The sequence below is a fragment of the Cnephaeus nilssonii genome (genome assembly GCF_951640355.1).
Source record: "Cnephaeus nilssonii genome assembly, chromosome: 9".
Taxonomy (NCBI): Eukaryota; Metazoa; Chordata; class Mammalia; order Chiroptera; family Vespertilionidae; genus Cnephaeus; species Cnephaeus nilssonii.
The window spans coordinates 62,273,910-62,296,984 of NC_137080.1; the positions used below are offsets into that span (position 1 = coordinate 62,273,910).

Sequence of the window (23,075 nt, forward strand, 5' to 3'; positions counted from 1 at the left end):
CTCCAGTGGACAGTGGGAAGTTGATGCGCATCTATATTATTGACTTCTACTCATTTGACCTTATCTGAAGGCCTTATATTCACCTTTTGAATCTTGGCTTTGCATTTTGTAGCTATAGTCAATGTTGAATGACTATCAATGACACCAAATTCAGATACAATAGAATTCCCAGTGTGTCCGTGCCAATGAGACATGATTTGTCATCAAGAATTTAAATCGCTCTTAAAATTCACCTTCTGTGTTATGAAACATGCACATATTGTTTCTCTAATTATTATTTTTTAAAATTCTAGCTGTAAAACCAACAGAAGCCCCTACCGAGCCACCCACACCTCCTCCCCCTCCCACAATTCCACCCGCTCGAGATGGTAAGTACAGTTGATTTGGAAATGTAATAAGTAAGAAGGGATTTGTTGCTTCCTGACTAATGCAGCCTGCACATCATTTACAATTCATATAGAACATGATTTCTGATTCTTGTTGAAGAGCTTTTAGGTTAAAAGAAAAGATGGCCAGTAATTTGTTCTCCCCCTCCAGGAGCATTTTGGTGTGAATGGAATCAGTCCTAAACTACTTCAGCTCTTCAGTTGGAACTTGTTTTCTTTCGTTTTGCAGATTAATGTCTCATGATATCTTACATAGTTCATGGTCACCTGGTGGGCCTTTGTTTCTGTGGGCTCCTGGCATCAGTAGGATCCATGAATCTTTTTGGCTATATCTGCAAGCTAACTCCTGGGCCTTTGGCTTTGGAAGTCCAGGTTTCTGATCTGAGGAATGCCCTGGATTACACAAAGCTAGAACATTTCTATTTATTAAAGTCTGAGACGTAATTGTCACTTGAAAATGTTAAAGCTGGTCGGTCTCTCAAGTAATTTGGGGCAGTTCTCTGTGGTTTATCAAATTAAGTTTAAACTAATTAACTACTGGTTCATTCCCCCTCCCCCCACATTCTGTTTTCTGAATTAAACTTAAAGCATGTCAGATTTTAAAACTATTTTTCTTTCATCTTAGAAGGCTCTAGACTGGCACAACTTCTTTAAACCTATTAAATAAGATAAAAGTTAAAAGTATATTATTATAGGGTAAAACAATAATGGGTTTCTTGAAATTTGGGTTGTTGAAAGAAATTCAGTAAATAATCTTGGCTTGTTGAGTTCTTTTAATACTTTATTTTTTAGAGCAGTTTTATGTTCATAGCAAAATTGAGCAGAAAGTACATAATGTTCCCATTTATACCCTGTACCCTCACACGCACAGCCTCCCCCAGCATCACCCTCTCGCACCAAAGTGGCACATTTGTTACCCTCCATGAGCTTATATTGACACACCGTTATCACCCAAAATCTATAGGTTATATTTGGGTCCACTCTTGGTGTTGTACATTCCACATGTTAAATTTTTATAGATTAAAGTGTTGTTAAATTTTTATTTTCAGAATTTTTTTTGTTAGTCTTTAAGTCTGAAGATTCAATGAAAGATATTTATTTTATTCCATCCCTTCCTTCCCTCCATATAATCATAATGGTCTAATTTAAAGACACCTATTTGCACCAAATCTTTGATAAATATATACAAAATTTCTAATCTTTTAAGTCCTGGACATTGTTGCTTTTCATTTCCTTTCTTCCTCACTTATTGTTTGAAGCTACTTGAAGAGTTCCATGAGGAAAGAGAATACATTTGCATAGTGGATCTAAATAGGTGGAGTAATTCCAGAGCAGAAATTGAGGACCAGTTAGATAGTGCCTCTCACACTTTATTGTGAGTAGGAGCCATCTGGGCATCTTGTTGCTGATTCTGGCTGAGGAACTCTGGGGTAGGGCCCAGGATCCTGCATTTCTAAGAAGCTTCCCAGGCGATGCTATTGCCACTGAACCATACTTTGAGTAGCAAGGTGATAGGCTGCATTTCTCAGTTGTGTAATTTCATTTGAATGAAAGAATTCATGATATTTGGAACTTCCTTTTTTTAACTTTATTTCCCCAGTATGCAAAGGGGCCAAGGCAGATATTGTATTCTTGACTGATGCCTCCTGGAGTATCGGGGATGACAATTTTAACAAAGTTGTAAAGTTCATCTTCAATACTGTGGGAGCCTTTGATGAAGTCAATCCTGGTGGAATTCAGGTGGGTGTCTTTTCATGATGGCTATTCACTTGTAATGTTTTGCTATTTCCTTCGAACTTCTCTTTTTAAGTAGAAAGACTTTTCATTACAAATTATGTTTTGACTTTTGTTATTTGATATTTTCATTACACATGTATTTTTCAGAAGGAGTTGAGTATAAATAGTAAACAGAAAAATAAATATTCCTTTAGGGGCTAGATGATATTCCTATTGAATAATTTAGGGGGTTCTGACTAACTTCCCTGCTTAAAACTCTTACAATGATACACTTCCATGAAAGGTCAGCTGATGTTCTGGAAATTAAATGCACTGTGATTATCACCCTATGTTAAGTCAGTGGAGTCAGTGAGGAATAGTGACTGGAGTGGGTGTGTGGAACCCTGCTGCCTACTCTATCATGGCATTGCAGATACTACCTTGACCAGAAGAATGGCCATTATTGACTCAAAGGGTATTTCATTTGTTTTCCTAAAATAACTACCAACTATGTTGCTGTGAAATTACTCCAAAAGTATTTGTTTTACTAGAGTTGGAACTTAGAGAAGGTTATCTTTCCATAAGAGGCTTTGAAGACTAATTCATTATATAGCCACAACTTACCTGTAAATTGGAGCACCTTTTTCACTACTCTCAATAAACCAATGAACTGAACACTTAAGTCCAGTGGCTCTAAACTATGTTTTGGTGAGCCCTTCGTCCCAGGCCCCTCTGAGAATCTGAATTAAGCTATTATTAGTTATTTCTTGGATTCTGTAAACTTGAAGACTTCAAATTCCTCCCTTTCTGGAGTGGCTTTCTTGATGGCTTTAGGCATTCTGTGCTCCTGAAGGATATTGTCTGGGTTACTATTATAGCAAGTATCACTCTTTATGGTCATTATTGTGTGCAACTCTCTTCTATCTAACTCATTGACTCCTTAAGGCAAGGGACTATATTGTATCATTCTTCTTCCAAATCTTTTTCTTTCTCTCCCCATTCCTTGTTGATGAATTTTTTTCTTTATTTTGGCAGCTTGTACTTTTTCATGTGGCATCTTAGAGACATTAGGAAAATAAGAGATTTTTGACATAAACCACAAATAATTTCATAAGCAAATCATGTCTTCTTTTATGGAAGAGTACTTTATGGAATATACTAAATTTCAAATCCTCAAATAACCTTGTGGATATTATTCCAACCCAAGAAGAGTAAAAAGTCAGGCCAGTTATATTCTCAATTTAATGTGTCAATAGCTAAGCCAGTTTTCCATCCTTTTAGAAATTTAAGATATCTAATAAAAAATAAGAAAATAGCTATCATATTTTATTAACTTGTATGTGCCAACTATTTTGCATACATGATTACTACACGTGTCTTTAAAACAATCCTAGAAAGCAAGAATAATTATCTCAATTTTTCCGAGGAGGAAACTAAAGGCCAGAGATGTCGGGAACTTGCCCAGTGTCACATGGCCATGAATTGGCAGAGCTAGGATTTCAGTCCAGTGATTCCTGACTACAAAGTCTGTACTCTTTCCACTAAATCACACTGTCACTAAGTTTGTGATGAGTGCTGATTATTATCACACATGTAATGTTTTCGTATTACCCTAAAGAGTGGATGTGGTCAGTGAGAAGGAGCACTTGGCTGTGGAACCAATTGCTTTGCCCACATTTCAGTTCAAGATAGTGTGTTCTCATTGCTCCCCGATTTTACCCATCCCTTCCTATACCCTAGAGAAAGGTACCATATGAATATAGTATATTTATATTTTCACATCAATTATTGCCTATTCATTAAAGATTAGATATTAGATAATTTACTGAGACAGCAGTAGCCAGTGTTATAATACTAGCTATAAAGAGCTTTATAATACTCTGTCAGGTCTGAGACACTTCTCTTTCCCATTCAGCAGTTAGAGGATTCACTGGAAAATTGAAACATCAAAAGAGATGACTTACCCTCCCCACAAACCACATTTTCTTTCAGGTCTCATTTGTGCAGTACAGTGATGAAGTCAAGTCTGAGTTCAAGCTGAACACGTACAATGACAAGGCCCAAGCCCTCGGGGCCCTCCAGAATATTAGGTACCGAGGAGGAAACACAAGAACAGGTACAGTTGATCAGAGTATACGTAGACCTTCACTCTCCAAAGTGTTTGGAGTGGAAGAACCGAGTGTACCATCTCACTCTAACATTCAAATTCTGAACAGTTGGGCATGGCTAATGGCACTTGGATGGTTTGCATTGAGGTGACACTAAAATGTTTCATGCCACGCTCTATAGGTAAGGCCCTCACGTTTATCAAGGAAAAGGTCTTGACCTGGGAGAGTGGCATGAGGAAGAACGTCCCCAAAGTGCTGGTTGTGGTCACAGACGGTCGGTCACAGGACGAGGTGAAGAAAGCAGCTTCGGTCATCCAGCAGTCAGGTGAGCCCAGGCCTGAGTTCCATGCCTAGTGCTTGCACTCATTATTTTAACAGTTTTGCACATTCAGAAATGGTTGCAAGAACGCCCAAATTTTTGATTTACTTCATTGTTCCTGTTGAATCTGTATTTCATACTCATATAATATTAGTTTATGTTTAATTGTGGAATGGTTTGGTGATTGCTCAGAAATAGCATGGTGTATATTCTTTGTGTAAGATGTGATTCAGGGTCTGTCCATGAGCAAACTAGATTTCTCGTGGGGGCTGGAAGGCTGTAGAATGCAAACATGGGATGATCCCAGAGCAGGCTTCCTGCCATAGCAGAAGGGAGTCTTGATGCTGGCTCCTGTGCAAGGAGAACATAGGGAAGCCTTCACTTTCACACAGCCTTGCAGATGCAGGCTCAAAGCAGGTTTCTCAAAGGTACACTGCCCAGGAGGAACAGCCAGGTCTCAGGGACACGTCTCCGGGGCACATCTTGGCAAACAAACATCCTCAGTGCCTCCTGGCAACTCTGCCTTTTGGATAAGTTGCTTAGGATTATTAGAGATGAAACAAGGTCTTTCCAGTACTTGCATTAACGCCGTCTCTGAAGCCCCCTCAGGTCCAAGGTAGACATATGTTGTGCATTATCTATTGTAGTGATTGAAAAGTACTTGGTTACATGGAACTGCACTGATCTTTTTATAAATTACTGCTACTGTTTTATGCACTTTGAGCATATTTCAGCATATTTCGTGCTCCTAGCTGACTTAAGTTTGGGGTTATGAATACTTACTCCTTATGTTACCTTATTTATACCTAATTAGGTAACTAATTCCTTATATAGTTATTTTTTTAACAGTCAAATCAAGCTTTTGGAGTAGAAACTTTATTTGTATTAACCTAAATAAATAAAGTTATTGCTAGTAGGAATTGTATATTTCATTTTATTTTTTAAGCATTTCTTTTTTTTTTTAATTGATTTCAGAGAGGAAGGGAGAAGGAGAGAGAGATAGAAACATCAAATAATGAGAGAGAAACATTGATTGGCTGCTTCCTGCATGCCCCACATTGGGGATCGAGGAATCAAACCATGACCTCCTAGTCCATAGGTTGATACTCAGCCACTGAGCCATGCTGGCCAGGCCATATATTTCATTATAAAACTGACCAGAATGCTGCCTTGGAGCTTGAGTTTGTTGAGAATCAAATTTTTAAGTGAGCCCATTCTTGGTTTCTGAGTCACATAAGCTTAAAATGTTAATGGTGCCCAAGAGAGCTGGAGAATTCTTGGGATTCTATCAGGACTATAGATCTGTAGAAGGAAATGAGCACCATGTTAATCTTTCTGCTCTGAAAATGTTTGCCTTTTGTTAGGATTTTATTCTAGGAAATCCAATTAATTGAATTTTATAAGCCAGAAAATAGGAAGGCCTGGAGAAAGAGCATATTTATTAAGGAGAGTTTGTGTCAATTAAAAGGACGTATTGCACACACTGAGGAAATACAGCATCGAGTCTGATAAGATTTTATTTTGAGTTGTTTAAACAATAAAAGACGGGGAAAAGGCCGTGTAATTCACTCTATAAACATGCTTTTCAGGGTTCAGTGTCTTTGTCGTTGGTGTGGCTGATGTTGAGTACAACGAGCTTGCCAATATTGCCAGCAAACCAAGCGAGCGGCACGTGTTCATTGTGGATGACTTCGAATCTTTTGAGAAGATAGAGGACAACCTCATTACATTTGTCTGTGAAACTGCCACCTCGAGTAAGTCATGGTCCACATGGGACCATAATCTCACCTTTTTTGAAAAATAACTACTTGGTAGGCCATTCCCTATCCTATATGGGATCAAGCCTGTGCATAAATAGATCCTGGGAAATCCCTTGAGAACCTGATGAATCATTGTTCCTATTGAGATTGTGCTTGTCAGAGGTCCATTTTAAGCTTTGAAGATGTAATATATTCCTTATATGGAAATAAAGTGTTTTAATACATCCTTTCCCCACCATCCCAAAGCCTGTGACATTTGAGTAAATTAATCTTCAGGAATGCATTTATAGAAGCATCACTGTGAGATGAAGGTTTCCTGTATTAGTAATCAATTATTGTTTGTTCTGTCAACATCCGTGCTTCAAGGGAGCAATGAGAAAACTGACTTGTACGTGTGTGCGCCATAGAAATTCATTTGGTTCCCATTTGTCTTTTTGGTTGTAGATTTTTCTCTTTATTCCAAGATCTCAAGTTCAACTTTTAAAATACAGTGACGGTCAAAACGTTCATTGTTTTTGTCAACTTATCCTCTTCCCCATCCATTGGCACTGATTCCTGGGGCATTAGCTATGGAGGCAGTTATGCAGCTAGTCTAGACTTTTGATCCTAGGCAGGGCTATGATTTGCAAGTGTTACAGTTTCCCCTATTAAACATTATATTAAATCCTCAGAGATCTGGGAGAGATGGCAATAGTAAGCAATGGTCAGTACTTTACTGTGAAAACTGACCTTGAAACTCAGAAAGGAGCTGTACTGGTGGAAGGTGGGCAGGGAACTACAGTTGTCTCATATCCACTCCCAGTGGTCCTGAAAGCCACTCTCTGGGATTCCTGGCTCTGGGGCGCCCAGTGTGAAAACTGCTGTAGACATGTAATTGTTACGTGATGTTTGGTAGGCAAGCTTGGGAGAGAACAGAAGAGGGTTGGATAGGGACAAACTCCTCTTGCCTTTGCATAAATCTGAAATTCCCTGCGTGGGAGAAAAAAAGTTCTTTAAGCGATTTAAAAACATCTGAATTTCCCCCCTTTAATTGTATTTTACTATTCTTAAGAACATTGTAGAATTCTAATTGGGCTGGAGAATGTTCAGAAAACATTGCTAATACTGGTCAATAGTATAATTTCTCCTACACATGGGAAGTCTACAAGAAAGCCATTACAAAAAATTAGATCAATGTTAGCTTTTGTAAATGCGTGAACAATTTCATTATTTGATATATGCACATCGCTGATTTGTGTCCATATACAATGTTGGCATATTGTGTTGGTGAATCATACTTAAAGAACACTGTCTATTGCAGATTGCCCTCTCATTTATTTGGATGGCTACACCTCACCAGGTAAGCATTTATAAACTTGGGCTAATTTGTTTCAGGATTTAAGCCATAAAATAATTTAAATGACCTCACTTCAACATTTTATTTTCTGATGTAAAGGTTTTAAGATGCTTGAAGCATACAACATCACAGAGAAGAATTTTGCTTCCGTCCAAGGCGTCTCTTTGGAGTCAGGGTCTTTCCCCAGCTACTCCTCCTACAGGCTGCAGAAGAACGCCTTCATAAACCAGCCCACAGCGTAAGTGTGACAGCAGGAGGGTCTTTTTCTGACAATGATGGTTTTTGAGGCTCTTGGAATCCTGGAACTTTAGGTTGGTCAGAAGGCTCCTTATGCACGACCTAGCTTAATTTCCTTAAATGCAGTTGGGTTAAGTGTCTTCCACCAGGTCACACAGGAGATGAAGACTCCAGCCCTGCTCTTCTCAAACCTAAGCATCTCACCCTGGTTCTGCAGGGTTATGGATTCCTGGCCCTTTTGAATTCCAGGCGAGGATCATAGCTCTGCTTTTTCCAAGGGAGGCTGTTTAAACAGGAAGGCAACTTCTTATTTGGAACGTTGCTCCCTGTGGTGCAGAGCGACTGCTGGAATAGGTGCAGAAGGAGAGCGGCATTCTTTTCGGGTTGCAGGACCTCCAGAAGATGAAAGGCCTCGCAGCTCTGCTTGTCCGCCTTCCGAGAGGCAGTGGTTGTTTTTTATTGGCCGATGCTCCGGCGACCTGCCGGGGAGCTCTAGATGTTTTATTTTATACTCCATGCAAGTTTGCACCTGGGAACCATAACCCAAATATGTATTTTTTATTCACTAGAATGGAAACATTTTAATCTTGAGAAATATGTGTTTGGCAACTTAGAGAGCGAAAAGAACACGAAGAAATAAAGCTTTCAGTAACTGAGGACGGGGTCAGAAAATGCTGTCTGAAATGTGAAACGCTCTGGGAAAGCTGACGGAAAATTCAGACTAAAACCGAAACTAATTTCTTTTAAGGAAGCAGAGATCGTATTGTAGTGTGGCCACACTGGAAGTTCCTCTCTTTGATGGTCAACCAGGACCAGGCTGGTTCCCAATTTTAGGTTTTTCAGTAAATCTTCAGTTCCAGTATTTAACTCTCAGTCACCTCAAGATTTGATACCTACCTTTAAAAGAATTTTTTTATTTTATTGATTTCACAGAGGAAGGGGGGAGAGAGAGAGAGAGAGAGAGAGAGAGAGAGAGAGAGAGAGAGAAACATCAGTGATGAGAGAAAATCACACCAGGGATCGAGCCCGAAACCCAGGCATGTGCTCTGACTGGAAATTGAACTGTGACCTTCTGGTTCATAGATCGACGCTCAACCACTGAGCCACCTCGGCTGGGCAGTACCTACCTTTTTACTCATGATAGCTTACTGTCCTCTCATGAGTCAGAGCTTATGGCTGAAAGAACCATAAGTGCAATTCAACACGCACCGCCCCCCCCCCCCCCCCCCCCACGAAGGACTCATTAACTGAGAAAGAAGAAGAAAAATGGGCAAGGTTAGACATCCATGAATATGGAGAAGATATTATTTTTAACATGGGATATTACGAAGATAGTAGGTTTTTGGACACACAGAAGCTATTATGTCTGCTTGCCCAGAACACATGTTTAAGCAGCAGAGCAGCATCATATTCCGGAAGTACCAGTGGTATGGTTGGTGGCTTGAAAACTCAAGAGACATTCTGGGCCCTCTGTCAAGGTTCATGGAAGAATAGGTTCTTCCCTGTCTGAGAGCTGATGATCAAGGCCTTTTTCCTGCCTTCAGAATAACGTGTTATTAAATAGTCTCAGACAGAAAACCATCAATTTAGCTTCGATGGTTCCCCTGAATAACGATGGAGGCAACTCTGGGAGGACACATGGAACCACATGTTTTTGTCTAACAGCCTTGGAGCAAAGAAACATTTCCTTTTAATTGAATTCCATCCCTTTATCAGCACTAAACGTTTGCACATGTACATGACCTTAACATTTATTACTCGTTTTCTTTTGGGGAACATGTAAGCTTCTGGAGATTATGTGATTTATTTATTTCAAGGGAGGAATTTGGAAGTGTAAAAACTACTAGAGAAAGCGAGGGATAAATTAAAACCTTAAGCTATTTTATAATCTCATACCCCTGACACTGGGAATTAAGTATATTTAGTGAGATTCGTTTTCTTTAAGGTACATCCACAGGTATAATGTTTATCACTCTAAAATTGTTATGCAATTTTGCAATTGTTTATGTGTCTAGAAAAAATTAGTTGTTAGGATAAAAGACCATTTGGCAATTTCCCAGACTTCTGTGACTTTATCAGATTATAAATAACCTATTACTACTTACATAATGGACCTTTAGTGCTTGTTCTTTTGATGTCTTTCCTAATTTTTTCTCCTTCTAATATGTTGCCAGATTATTATAAATGACTTCTAAAACTACCCATAATAAGATTCTGGTCCAAAGATTTAAAATATTCTCTATTTCTGATGAGAAATTTTTATTAGTGAATTCATTCATTTGTTTTATCCACAGAGATCTACACCCAAATGGACTCCCTCCTTCATACACGATTATATTATTGTTCAGACTTCTCCCAGAAACTCCCAATGACCCTTTTGCAATTTGGCAAATCACAGACAGAGACTACAAACCACAAGTTGGAGTGATTGCAGATCGTAAGGATTTTTATCTTATTTTAAGGCACATGTGTACATATTGTTGATTAGGTTTTCTCTTTTCTTCTCTTTTTAAGAGCCTTCTGAATATGCAGAGTGAGGCAAAAGTAGTTTATAGTTGTGAATATGAGAAACACAGAGTTTATTTTTGTATTATTCATTATTGTATTCTTTTCCATAATAACAACTATAACCCTACTTTTGCCCCACCCTGTATATGTTTACTTGACATATGCTTTTATGTTTAAAGTTTTTGAAATGTAATTTATTAGTAAATATTTTAATTATGTTTTATCCCAACTAAAACTATTGAATTTTTTAGGCAACTTACCAAAAAAGAATCATCATGAATACTTTCAATATAAAGTATACCAGGCATGTGATATAGTAATAATTATGTATTAATTACAGCTTCTAGCAAGACATTATCATTCTTTAACAAGGATACAAGAGGTGAGGTGCAGACTATTTCATTTGACACAGAAGAAGTGAAGTCATTATTTTATGGAAGTTTTCATAAGGTAAATATTATCTAGTTACTTATAGAAAAAAGAATATGGCTTAATATTTTAAATTAATTAATTTTATTATTTTTAAAATGTTATGCTAAACTGGTAAAAATATAGCTATATCTTTTAAAAATAAAATCTTCTGCTAATATCTTTTCAAAATTTGAATCATGTAGTATATAACTACTTTTTCTATCTACCTCTTTATTGTGAACCATTCATTATTTCATTTCCAATGCTTAATTTTTTATTATATTTTAATTGACAGGATTATTATTTTATAAAGCTGCTTCTGCTTGCTTGTTTATTGTAAAGTTACAGACATGCCAGTATAACGGTTATCACTATCTACCAATATAATAAAGATAAATCTTTATTTGATTAACATTTACATTAACACACTATGGATTTTCTAAAATATCTTGTTGAAAGTTCTAAGATTCGCTCTTATGGGATTGTCTATTTTTGTTTATCTTAATTAATTCTTGTGTATGTCAACATCCAAGGATAATAGAGACTTCCTATAAGATTTTTAAAGGATGATTAATTGACAAAAGTACTGAAGTTTGACATATTAGAGAGGAAAAGAACAAACTAGGTTAGGAACGGACTTTTAAATACTATTTCTTCATCCATTGGGTTAGCAGGAAGAATACCTCTGGTTGCACAAGTGGTCTAAAATTTCTCAAGCATGACACTCAGAAAGTTAATCTCCTTTATAGAAGACAAGTATTTCCAGTTCAATTTGATTCTCAAGTGAAAACTGAAGAACTTTTCTGTATTTGAGTAGATGTAGCTGTATTTCTTGCTGATTCTATTCCTGAGAATTTGGGTTCTTTCCAGAATGCTTTTCTTATTCATGAATTAAATTCTCAGTCAGGATGACAAGGGACTCTTCTCACAAGCTCAAAGAGGCATCCCGATGTGCACATTAGCAAAATACAATGAAAGAAAACAAAGCTCTTTGAGAATAACGGCATATCCACTTCACAGTTTATTGACTTCCATGAAGTGAAGTGCGTGCAATAAAATAAATGCCTCGTTGGGAAAGCAAACTCTAGTTTGGCAAATATTATTAGCTTCAACTTCTCCTTATCCAATATTAGATGATGAATCTGGCAAAGTTCTTATGAACTTTTTTTTGGCTCATTGCTACACCTATTAAATTTATATTTGAGTAACCTGCTAAAAAGGACTATTTCATTTTTCCTTCCATACCCTCTAAAGATATTAGAAATTTAATTTCTACTAGCCAACTAATAGCCATTTATTTTTAAATTTTAAACTTTCATTGAATCTTCATTTTACTTGAGCAAAAAAAAAAAAAGTATTTTGCAGAGGTCTATAGCGACAGTCAATTATTGCAAATCCAAGATCATTATTTTTGGCATTGCTTCTTTATTTGCCTTTATAGAAAGGTATTTGTAGTCATAGGTTTTTCTTCTTACAAGCTTTCTTCTCTCCTCAAATTCTCTACTTTCTTTTTTCCATACTGTTCCTTTTATTAGTTTTTTTCTCCACTTTTTCACTATACTCTTTTCCTTCTTCCATTCCCTTATCCCATTCTTTTAACCTACTCTCCTACATCATTTATCTAGTAACAAATTCAATCACTATTGGCTATTACATTCTTTACTGATCGAAAGATTCAAACATTCTTCTTTCATCTTCCATCTAATCTGGGAACTGAAGTCCTTCAGTCCTTGGGATAATGAGTAGCACTCCGATAGTAGGAAATGAGTGGAAATGACATGCAAGGGCTCTTGGGAAAGAGGGGGTAGGCTAAAAGAGCGTAAGCAGGGACTTGCAGACAGCTATTAATTCTTGAAAATTCTCTTGAAAAGTTTTTTTGTGTCTCCATTCTGTTGTAACAGATGACATATATCCAAGTGAGAAATTTCTATTAAGAGGTAAAAGAGGAATAGGTGAAAAATAAAGTTTTAGGGAATGGCAGAGTATGGGATGAGAGATGAATTGGAAAGTATGTTTCTATTTTTTCTGCTGGTCTGTGACCAACAATGTTTCACAGTTTAAAAATGGTTTCTAAGTACTTAGGACAATGGTGTGCAGATGAAGAGCCCACTCTAAAATGTGATTATGCATGTGTTTAAAATGCAGTAAAACATGCGGAAGAGATCATAGCAAAACATGTTTTTAGCATGTGCTTAATATGGTTGACATTGAATGACCAGTATATTTGGGATGATTTTGTTACAAATTAAAACTCTTGATTTTGAAATAATTCCGGATACTATAATTTTTTCAAGTACTTTGTAATACTTACCTCTGAGATTGTTCACACAAAAGCCAACAAATAAGGTTTCATTCCTTTTATAATTTTTATTTTTTATTGAATTTATTGGGGTGACATCCTATATAATAAAAGAGTAATATGCAAATTGACCATCATTCCAACACACAAGATGGCTGCCCCTATGTGGTCAAAGATCCTGCCCCCATGTGGACACAAGATGGCTGCCACAAGATGGCCAGCAGGGGAGGGCAGTTGGGAGGGACCAGGCCTGCAAGGGAAAGCAGTTGTGGGCGATCAGGCCAGCAGGGGAGAGCCCAGGCCTGCAAGGGAGAGCAGTTGGGGGTGATCAAGCCTGCAGGGAGGGCAGTTAGGAGCGATCAGGCCAGCAGGGGAGGGCAGTTAGGGGTGACCAGGCCAGCAGAGGAGGGAAGTTGGGGATGACTGGGCCTGCAGGGAAGGGCAGTTGGGGGCGGAACAGGCCTGCAGGGGAGGGCAGTTGGGGGGGGGGACCAGGCCTGCAGGGGAGGGCAGTTAGGGGTGACCAGGCCTGCAGGGGAGGGCAGTTAGGGGCAATCAGGCTGGCAGGGGAGCAGTTAGGCATCAATCAGGCTGTCAGGGGAGTTGTTAGTGGGTGATCAGACTGGCAGGCAGAAGTGGTTAGGGGCAATCAGGAAGGCAGGCAGGCGAGCAGTTGGGAGCCAGCAGTCCTGGATTATGAGAGGGATGTCCGATTGCCTGTTTAGGCCTGATCCTACTGGGATCAAGCCTAAACGGGAAGTCGGACATCCCTCGAGGGGTCCCAGATTGGAGAGGGTGCAGGCTGAGCTGAGGGACACCCCCCCGTGCACGAATTTCATGCACCGGGCCTCTAGTTGGTTAATAAAATTACACAGGTTTTAGGTATACAGTACCTAAATATACAGATATAGTACATCATCTGTATATTGCATGTGTTTACCACCCCAAATCAAGTCTCCTTCCACCACCATTCATCTCCCCTTTACCTCTTCCACCTCCTCCCACCCCTCCTTCCCTTTGGCAATCACTATTCTATTGTCTGTGTCCAAAAGGGTGAAGGGATTAAGCAAAGAAAACAAGTTTTACTTCTTATTAGATAAAAAATGTCTTGGAAATGCTTGTATGATGCTGTTCTTGAATTCAATGGCAGATGACTCTGCTGTGGGCATTTAAAATTTCTTTATTTTTAGTAAGCTATGTATTACTTTTATATAAATGCCATATGTAATTCATATTTACCACTTACAGATACACTAAATTAGTGTTTTGGTGCTGATTCTCTGTGGGAAAAAACATTTACTGTTTAAAAAAATCTCTAGGGATTGTTCTTATGTTTATTGACTCACAGCATTTAAGGGAACTTCTGTTTCTTTTAACTTTGAGCTGAACTTTTCAAAATAATCATTAAGTTCTTACTTGAGTATTTGTGCAGTGATAAGTGGAAACTATCAGCAAAACTATAAACTTTAAAGATTACCTGCAACCATTCTTTACATTGTTGAGATACACATGTTTTATTAATTATCTGTCCTAATAGATTTCTTAAGATTCCTAGTGTCCTTAATACCAGACAAAAAAATAAAGTTGAATCTTGATCTATTGGTTTCTAGAGCTGAATCTCTATAGAAGACATATGCTAGTTCTTACTGTGTTAGGTATTTATATAGTATGAAAGTTCTTTCTGACTGAAATTTGGAAAAAATTATTCCTGGCCAGGTAGCTCAGTTGGTTAGAGCATGGACTAATACACCAAAGTTGTGGGTTTGATCCCTGGTCAGGACACACAAAAAAATCAACCAATGAATGAATACAGTGGAAGAACAAATCGATGTCTCTATCTCTGTCTCTTTCTCTCTAAATCAATAAATAAGAGGAAACAAATTAAAAATTCAACTTAGCAAAGTCAGTGAAAGACATTCGAGGTTCTGTTTTACTGAATATAATAATAAATTATTGGTTTATTAGCTTGTATTTGAATAGTTCTTTATAGTTTACAGAGTCATCTCATCTATATTATCTCTGGTCATCTTAGTAATGGTACGTGGTGGGAAAATGAGAAAGTATGCATGTATATGTGGCTGAAGGAAACAGACCCAGAGACGTTACATGGGCCATTTGATTTGATGTTAACAAATGACAAGACATTGCAACCTGGTCTTGGATTTTAGTCTAAGATGCTTAATTTGTGATGAGAATAGCTTAAAGAACACATTTTTAAACCTGTGATATGAAATATAAAGAAGTCAGCCAACTTTTTGGTTGTGAAAAATTTATAATGGAAACAAATGATCTTTATAGGTTCATATCGTGGTGACCTCAAAAAGTGTTAAGATTTATATTGACTGCTATGAAATTATAGAAAAAGACATCAAGGAAGCTGGAAATATCACAACTGATGGTTATGAAATTCTTGGGAAACTACTTAAAGGGGAGAGGAAATCAGCCACAGTAAGTAACACATTTTTATTTTTCTTGGTATCTTGTGTTAAGATTGGAAGGGCATCTTTTAAAGTAATAAGTGAATTTTTTTTTCTCAGTGAGTTTTAAATTGTTAAATTTCTTGTTCGGATTGAAACTTGGGAAGCGTTATATCCAGAAAATATGCTACTGACAGAATATAATAATGTGTTTTATTGCTAAAAACAAAATAAGATGTCAAGGCAACAGAGAACATCATGCAGTCATCTTGAAACAGGATCAAATTGGAGAGTACAACACAAATCGCTGCCAGAATAATCAGTGAAATCTAAAATAATTCATTTTTTTGTTCTTCAAAGAGAGTAATTGCTAATACAAATTTGTGCAGTCGGGACGTTAAGCATTTGTGGACATTGGCTGTGACCATCACTAGAGCCCGTGCTTTCTCGCAGAGGAGCCGTCGTCTGTCTCCGAGGGCAGATCAGTGTAGAACAGCAGCCAACTGACCGCATTACTAACAAGTTCACTGGCACATGTTGGAGGCAGGAGCATGCCAACCCTATTTACGGTTCTATCTAGTGAGACAGTTTTAAATGGCGGTTTCCACTGTACCAAGCCGTATGAACATTGAGGTTCGTACTAAATGTCAATCGATAATCACAGAGTTCTAAAAGCAAGTCTGCTGTCTTTGGCTTCTATTAATTTTTAAATTACATTTACTTAATTTAGCTTTCTTCCATAGGCAGAATTTTCTTCTCCTAGAATCAAAAGTTGAAATTTCTGTTCTACAATGAAAAACAATAAGTGCAAGTTTAATATAATTGTGATTAAAATTCAGACTTTCTATTGACTACTGTATTTTATGTTTAAATAGAACAACTATATCAGAGTTATAAAATAAGTTATTTCTAAACAATCTTTTCCTTCTTATTAAAATAGTTTTATTTTTAAAAAGTAGAAAGATAGAAAGTATAGATTACAGCTGGCCCTCAGTATCTGCAGATTATGTGTCTGTGGATTCAACAGAGGATTGAAAATAATAATAAAGAAAATTCCAAAAAGTCAAATCCTAAGCAATATAGTGTAAACAATTATTTACATAGAATTTACATTGTATTAGGTATTATAAGTAACCAAGAGATAATTTAAAGTACATGGGAGGATGTGCTTAGGTTATGCAAATACTAGGTCATTTTACATAGCCTTGAACATCTTTGGGTTTTGGTATCTGTGGGGGTCCTGGAACTAGTCCCTATGCGAATAACAAGGGGGGACTGTACTATATTGAAATAGGTAAGCTGAGGGTAATCATAAAAATTATTAGTCAGCCCCTAGGTAAGAATTTATGAAAAAAAAAAGAGCATTAATGGTAGAATAAATGTGGAATGGCTTTTGAAATTTTACTTTTCTATGAGGATAGACTATTAAAAGTTGATTTAACTGTTTTCAAATTCTTAATGAAATAAATTCACAATTAAACAAAGGAATTAGTTCTCTTTAAAAAACAAAACTCAATCAAACATTTCTTTTTAGCCAAGGAAGTGAATCAGAAGTGGGAATTTCACATATGCATTTGCTTTACTGTCTCTTTATCTTACACACAGGCTTTTATGTTCTTTCCTCATGAAGTAAGGATCCCTTTGCTCCCAAGGGCTTGCACCCTTGAGACAGAGAGGTTGGCAAAGGTTAAATTGTGGAAACGTTAATATAAAATGTTTCTCATGCATCTTTAGCTGATGTTGCTGTTGGTTGTTTGCAGTTCCAAATCCAGAATTTTGATATCGTCTGCAGTCCAGTGTGGACCAGTAGAGACAGATGCTGTGATATTCCCTCAAGGGTAAGTAAAACGGAATGGAAACCTGTGGCAGTTTTATTAGCCCCCTGGGAGTAAGGGATCCGGATGCGGATGGTCTGGGAGAGGAAGTAGCACTCAGCAACTTCTTCTTCAGGATGCACACATCACTGTGCATGCTAATCAGCTACCAGAGCTCGGGCCAGTGACGCCAACCTTGGAAGCCAGGAATGGAGGATGGATAAGACATATCTGTAAATTCTCCCTAGCAGCCAGGGTGTTATGCCTAGTTAGAAAAGTCCTGCTACGTCAGCATGTCTGATACACCTACAGCAGATCCCTTCTGTTGTTTATAAAGTCTCAGCATTCTATAGAATAAGCCATCACCTCTCTGGATATCTAAAGTTTAGGACTAACTGTATTTGTTTTTGAGCGATGATTCACTCCCATAGTATCTGTGTGAGTGGAAAATGGTTACAAAGTTAAATGCTGATGATGGATTTGAAGCATTGGGCAAGCACTAAACTGCATACATCCCCAGGATGGGTGTGCATTTATCTATTGATCACCTGTTATAAGCCAGGCACTATTCTATGTGCTAGGGTCACAGCAGTGAAAGGTTAATATTCTAGTGAAAGGCAGGGGAAGGGAAAGAATTAACAAGTAGCTATAGACTATGTTATAGAGCGGAAGTCCTAGGATGAAAAACAAATCAGGGTAAAGGGATAGATAGCCAAGTGAGTGCCATCAGCCCTCAGTGATAGGTGAGATTTAAGCAGAGACCTGAATCGGGTGAGGGAGACAATAATGTGGATACTAGAGCCAGAGCTAGAGGGAGCTGTAAAACCAAAGGCCCTAAGGCCACAATGTGCCACAATATCTGAGAAATACTAATCAGATCCGTGGGGCTGGAGCAGAGTGAATGGGGATGACCAAGGTGGTGTTTTGCAGGGCATGTAAAGCTTTAGACCATGGAAAGGACTTCAGGTTTTCTAAATGAAGTGGGCCTTTCTCTAACACCAGATTAGAGAAAACTGGATTAGATAACCAGTGGTCGCAGTGGCAGTTTTGTAGACATTTCTTTGTTATGTGAGGTTTCCTAGAGTGAATGTAAAATAAAGACATAAAGGGGCAAAGCAAGATTCAACCCAGGACTATTTGTAATGATCACTAAAATTATTTCTTGCACATTGGGAAACAGATTTCCTTGTGGAAAAACGATAAGTGGAAGTAGGGGGCGGGGAGTCATTTTTACCCTCAATTCATAGGTAAATATTCTTCTCAACATTTCAGAGAGATGAAGCAAAATGCCCCGCTCTTCCGAATGCTTGCACATGCACACAGGACAGCGTTGGACCTCCAGGACCCCCAGGCCCTGCTGTAAGGAAACTGAAAAAGCCCTAGTTTTTCCTTTAAAGCTTTGGAGTAATTGTTCTTTTTTATTTTTTAAATTTAAATCTTTATTGTTGAAAGTATTACATATGTCCCTTTCCCTCCCTCATTGACTCCTTCTAGCCTGCCATCCCACCACCTCCCCATCCTAGGCCTTCACCACCCTATTGTCTGTGTCCATGAGCTATGCATATATGCATGCAAGTTTTTTGGTTGATCCACCCCCTGCCCACACACTTCCCTCTGAGATTGCGCTGTCTGTTCCATGTATTCTTTTGCATAAAATGCTTCTAGCCATCCACATTTTCTGGGACAGAGCAAGCCATACTGCAGACCACTTTTGTGGTATATTTTGGTGGAGTAATACAAGAAGAAAATGTAAACACATTTGAACATGCAGGAATGAATGAAACCAGCTTCGTATTTCAGAACTTTTCTCTTAAAGATGTGAATCTGGGTTTCCATCTGTAATCACATGCTTTTGAAAATTCCTTACAGCACCTAAAACCTTCTTCTGTGTACGTTATGGAACCACAGTTGAGTGGCTAACCCAAGAACAATTTGTTTAGAACAAGGATATGTGCACCTTATGTAGCAGACATCTCATGGGAATAACATATGAAGATGTTACATCTGTGATGATATAAACTCTGGGTGAAAGTATTGGGGTTTAGAGTAACTTGAATGAGAAGATAAAGTCTATATCTCTTTATGGGGGAGGTGAGACCAAGAAAGTGTAGGCAAAACATTGAAGATTGCAGTGATATGTCTCATTAATCAACGTGGAACCCTTTGCTTTTGTCAATCCAACATCTGAGCTGGGCTGGTTTTGTGAAGTGGTAGTCATTCCTCTAGGCCCTAATGGCCTCTTTTAAGAAAATGATTAATTAACATAGAAACAGCTCAGAGATTCTCATAATACCCAATTTTACTATACAGAGGCTATAACAAATAATGTAAAATAATTTTAGATTAATTATAAGCCAGCTTCTCATGTACAGAATCAGAATGTCACTGGAATTACCATAATTTCTATTAATAGTGATTTACCTGATTTATATTTGTAATCATAAAATTATATCCCAATGTGACTTCGATGTTTTTGAGAAGTAGAGATTTTTTTTCTCTAATTGTAAGATAACATTATTAGATATCACTACCATATTTATTTCTTCTTTGGTCGGTAGTCTCTGAATTCCTGTTACTAAACTACATATTCTGAGATTCCGAGTGATCCAAGATACTCTTCTTTTTGCATATTATTTCCCCTGAAGAATGCATGCATATAATTCCAAAGCTGAATTTTCTCTTTACTGTATTTAAATAATGCTTGATATTTTTCCGTAAACCGCACATTTTCAAATAAACTTCAAGATTTGCTAACAATTAAGAAAGTTCAGAATGTAAAAATGAGACACTTAGGGTGTACAAGGTTTTGACATTCCCTTTCCCCACTTATTTGTGGGATGTAAAGTCTTTACTTCAGTATTTTGTAAGTAGCTGCAGAAGTATTGATTGGAGAATATGCTGCTTCTTGAAACAATTTTTATATATCGACTTTTTCCTACTTTCCTTACATTCACCCTGAAATGTGTTCTTACTATGTATTTTAGGGAGGACCTGGTGCTAAAGGTCCCAGAGGTGAAAGAGGTATCAATGGGGCAATTGTAAGTATATTTTAGAGTGCGTTTAAATGTTCATCTATATGTTTAAGTCTGGTTGTTCAAATTTCTGCTAAGGGGGTATGTGACCTTGAGCAAGTCAGTTCATGTTTAGTGTGCCTTAGGCAATATATTACCTCTGTCTTGTCTTTGGATGTCAAAATGTTGGACCAGAGAAATGAATGTACAGGATATGTCACTGCTGTAGGAATTGCACATGGGAATCTGCAGAACCTATGGGCTCTGCTGCAACATGTGGAAACAGGGGGTGACCCAGCCACCAATCAGAAGACCCCACAGGGAGCAGAGTCCCATGAGAGAGGGAGAGGGTTGGGAAGAGTTCTGCTGCTCTGCTTTACACCTGTCTCAGAGAAAGAGCCGAGCGGCCACAGGTGCGTTTGCTGGGGGTCACCTGCCCCTCTTACCAGTTTCACACAGGTCTTCCATGAACCACCTCAAGCTTTTTAAGGGGCATATTTTATGAAGATAATGTGTAGCTTTTGTCACAATCTCACAAATGATAAGCTAAGTCAGTTAGGAAGGGGTGAGCCTGAGATGCTAACCTAGGTCTGTCTGATTCCAAGTTTGTGCCTTTTACACCTAGACACATTGCAAAGAAGCTTCAGTACAGAGTATCTACTCAGCAGATATCCGCTCCTTGCTTGATTCATATACATGTTAGTTCCAGAAATAAGCCCAAGTCTAAGAGAAATCAGGACTAGCTTAAAATAAACCAAATCTAGTAACATTTGAATTTTGATCTCATGAGTATATGAATATAAATATCTGAATACATTATAGTCAATATATTTTACTTCTTTAAAAAATGTACTTCTAATAGGAGTTTTGGAAATGTAAGTATTCTTGTGAATTTATTTCATTTTTCAGTTGTTCTTATATGAAGTATTACATGATGGTGTTTTAGGGTTAGGAAGGCAAGTTTCCGACTGGATGTTAGCACTGGACGAGTATTACATGAACACGTGGTTGTTTCTTCCTTGTGTATTTTAGGGGCCCCCTGGCCCTCGTGGGGATTCAGGTCCTCCAGGCCCCCAGGGTCCTCCAGGTCCCCAAGGACCCAACGGACTCTCTATTCCGGGAGAACAAGTAAGTACAAAGGCTTTCTGTATTAAGTGAGGATGGCAGATTAACACTGAATTTTACTGGAACATTTTTTTTTACTATATTTTGCCAAATCTAATGTTTTCTCAGAGAACTCAACATAGTTAGTCATTGAGATAACTTCCTATGAGGACTATGATTTCAGATATGTAAATAGTATATGTAATAATGTATAACTGTGTAGACAAAAATTACGCTACTTCTTTGACCTATAAAACTTTTAAAATAAATAATACATATATCCTTCAACATCCTGAAGACTTTGAAATTGCTTTCAATCTGTGGCTTCCCTGGAGTCCTTTCATAATACCTAGGACCTCAAGGCAAGCTTGCATTATTTATCTAGGTCATTGCTTCTTTAAACATTTTTAAATGCTAATCTAAATTATAAAGGATGTTTTACCTTTTGAGGCTCATATTTTGTTCTAAATGCTGGTCTGAATTATAAAGGATGTTTTACCTTTTAAGACTCATAATGTATTTAACTAACTTTTTCTGTATATGAAGATAAAGTAAACATACTTTACGAATAAGAATACAATAACTGCATAGTTCTTAAATTTAAGTCTAAACTACCTTTTAGGAAGATAGATTACTTTTTTTGGCATTTAAAGAAAATAAAATTTATATTAGATATAGCTAGAAATGAGATGTGTGAAGGAACAGGGCTTTCTTGCTCAAGAGGGTCGAATGCATCTACTGTGAGCTTCTTATGTCCAAAAGAAAGTTGTAGAGGCTTTACCTTTTTTTTTTTTTTACTACTACTATTAAATTACCAGTCTTAATTAATTCAGTTTTTCCTTTGTAACAAGTGTCTTCAAACAAGTAGTAATAAGTACCAGATTATGTTATTTTCTTAAAACATTTCATTGAATATCTATTAAAATTAGCACCAAATTAAATATATTAAGATAAAATAGCTTTCTCCCTTCAAATTTTATTTCTATGAAATTCCCTTATGTTAAAGGATGTTCTTTTCAAGTAGGTATATTATCCCATAATTACATAAAATTATCCCATAGCATTATAAATGAAAATTACAATATGGCATTTGTAGCTTAAAGAGTGAGCATCAGTGCAAAAAGTGATTTATTCATCACCCTTCAAAAATATTCTTACGTTGGATTTATGAAGTGATGGAGATTTCAGAGATGACTCACGTCTTCCCTTTCCACTTAATCTCTGTAAAACGCCTGGGAACTGTCTTCCCGCTGCTTTCTCTAGGGTCGCCAAGGGATGAAGGGTGATGCTGGAGAGCCAGGACTTCCAGGCCGAGCAGTGAGTTGTTCTTGAAGTTACCTTTCCTTTCACTTGTCAAGTGTTATTTGACAAGCTGCCTTTGTACTGCCTCAGGAGGTGAACCAAGGTTAAGCAGCAAAGCAGAAGCCTGGCTGTGTCCTTCCCATTATTTCCATTCCATGTTCTGGTCTTAATCTTCAAGTCCATGCTTGTCAGGTCGGGTACCTGCTTGATGACTAAGTTGCTCCAATATGGCTGACACTGTGCTTGCTCCTGGCTTTCTGTTTCTTTTCAGAGCCCCCTGAACTTCCTTTCTTTAAAAAAAAATGTTTGGGGGAATAACAGCTATCTTTTTCCACGCAGGGAGCATA

General features: G+C 37.7%; 1 protein-coding gene across 3 annotated transcripts in view; it reads left to right on the forward strand.

Annotated features, from left to right (window-relative positions):
- Positions 1–23,075, forward strand: part of COL12A1 (collagen type XII alpha 1 chain) — a 111,131-nt gene that overhangs the window by 71,412 nt on the left and 16,644 nt on the right. For all 3 annotated transcript variants that reach the window (XM_079781430.1, XM_079781432.1, XM_079781431.1), the window contains exons 43-57: positions 294–368; positions 1,987–2,126; positions 4,095–4,218; positions 4,392–4,535; positions 6,119–6,283; positions 7,590–7,628; positions 7,725–7,863; positions 10,157–10,299; positions 10,711–10,820; positions 15,379–15,528; positions 17,258–17,335; positions 18,584–18,670; positions 20,296–20,349; positions 21,355–21,450; positions 22,690–22,743. In XM_079781430.1, coding sequence (XP_079637556.1) covers positions 294–368; positions 1,987–2,126; positions 4,095–4,218; positions 4,392–4,535; positions 6,119–6,283; positions 7,590–7,628; positions 7,725–7,863; positions 10,157–10,299; positions 10,711–10,820; positions 15,379–15,528; positions 17,258–17,335; positions 18,584–18,670; positions 20,296–20,349; positions 21,355–21,450; positions 22,690–22,743 — 1,598 coding nt within the window. The remainder of the gene's footprint in view (positions 1–293; positions 369–1,986; positions 2,127–4,094; positions 4,219–4,391; positions 4,536–6,118; positions 6,284–7,589; positions 7,629–7,724; positions 7,864–10,156; positions 10,300–10,710; positions 10,821–15,378; positions 15,529–17,257; positions 17,336–18,583; positions 18,671–20,295; positions 20,350–21,354; positions 21,451–22,689; positions 22,744–23,075) is intronic.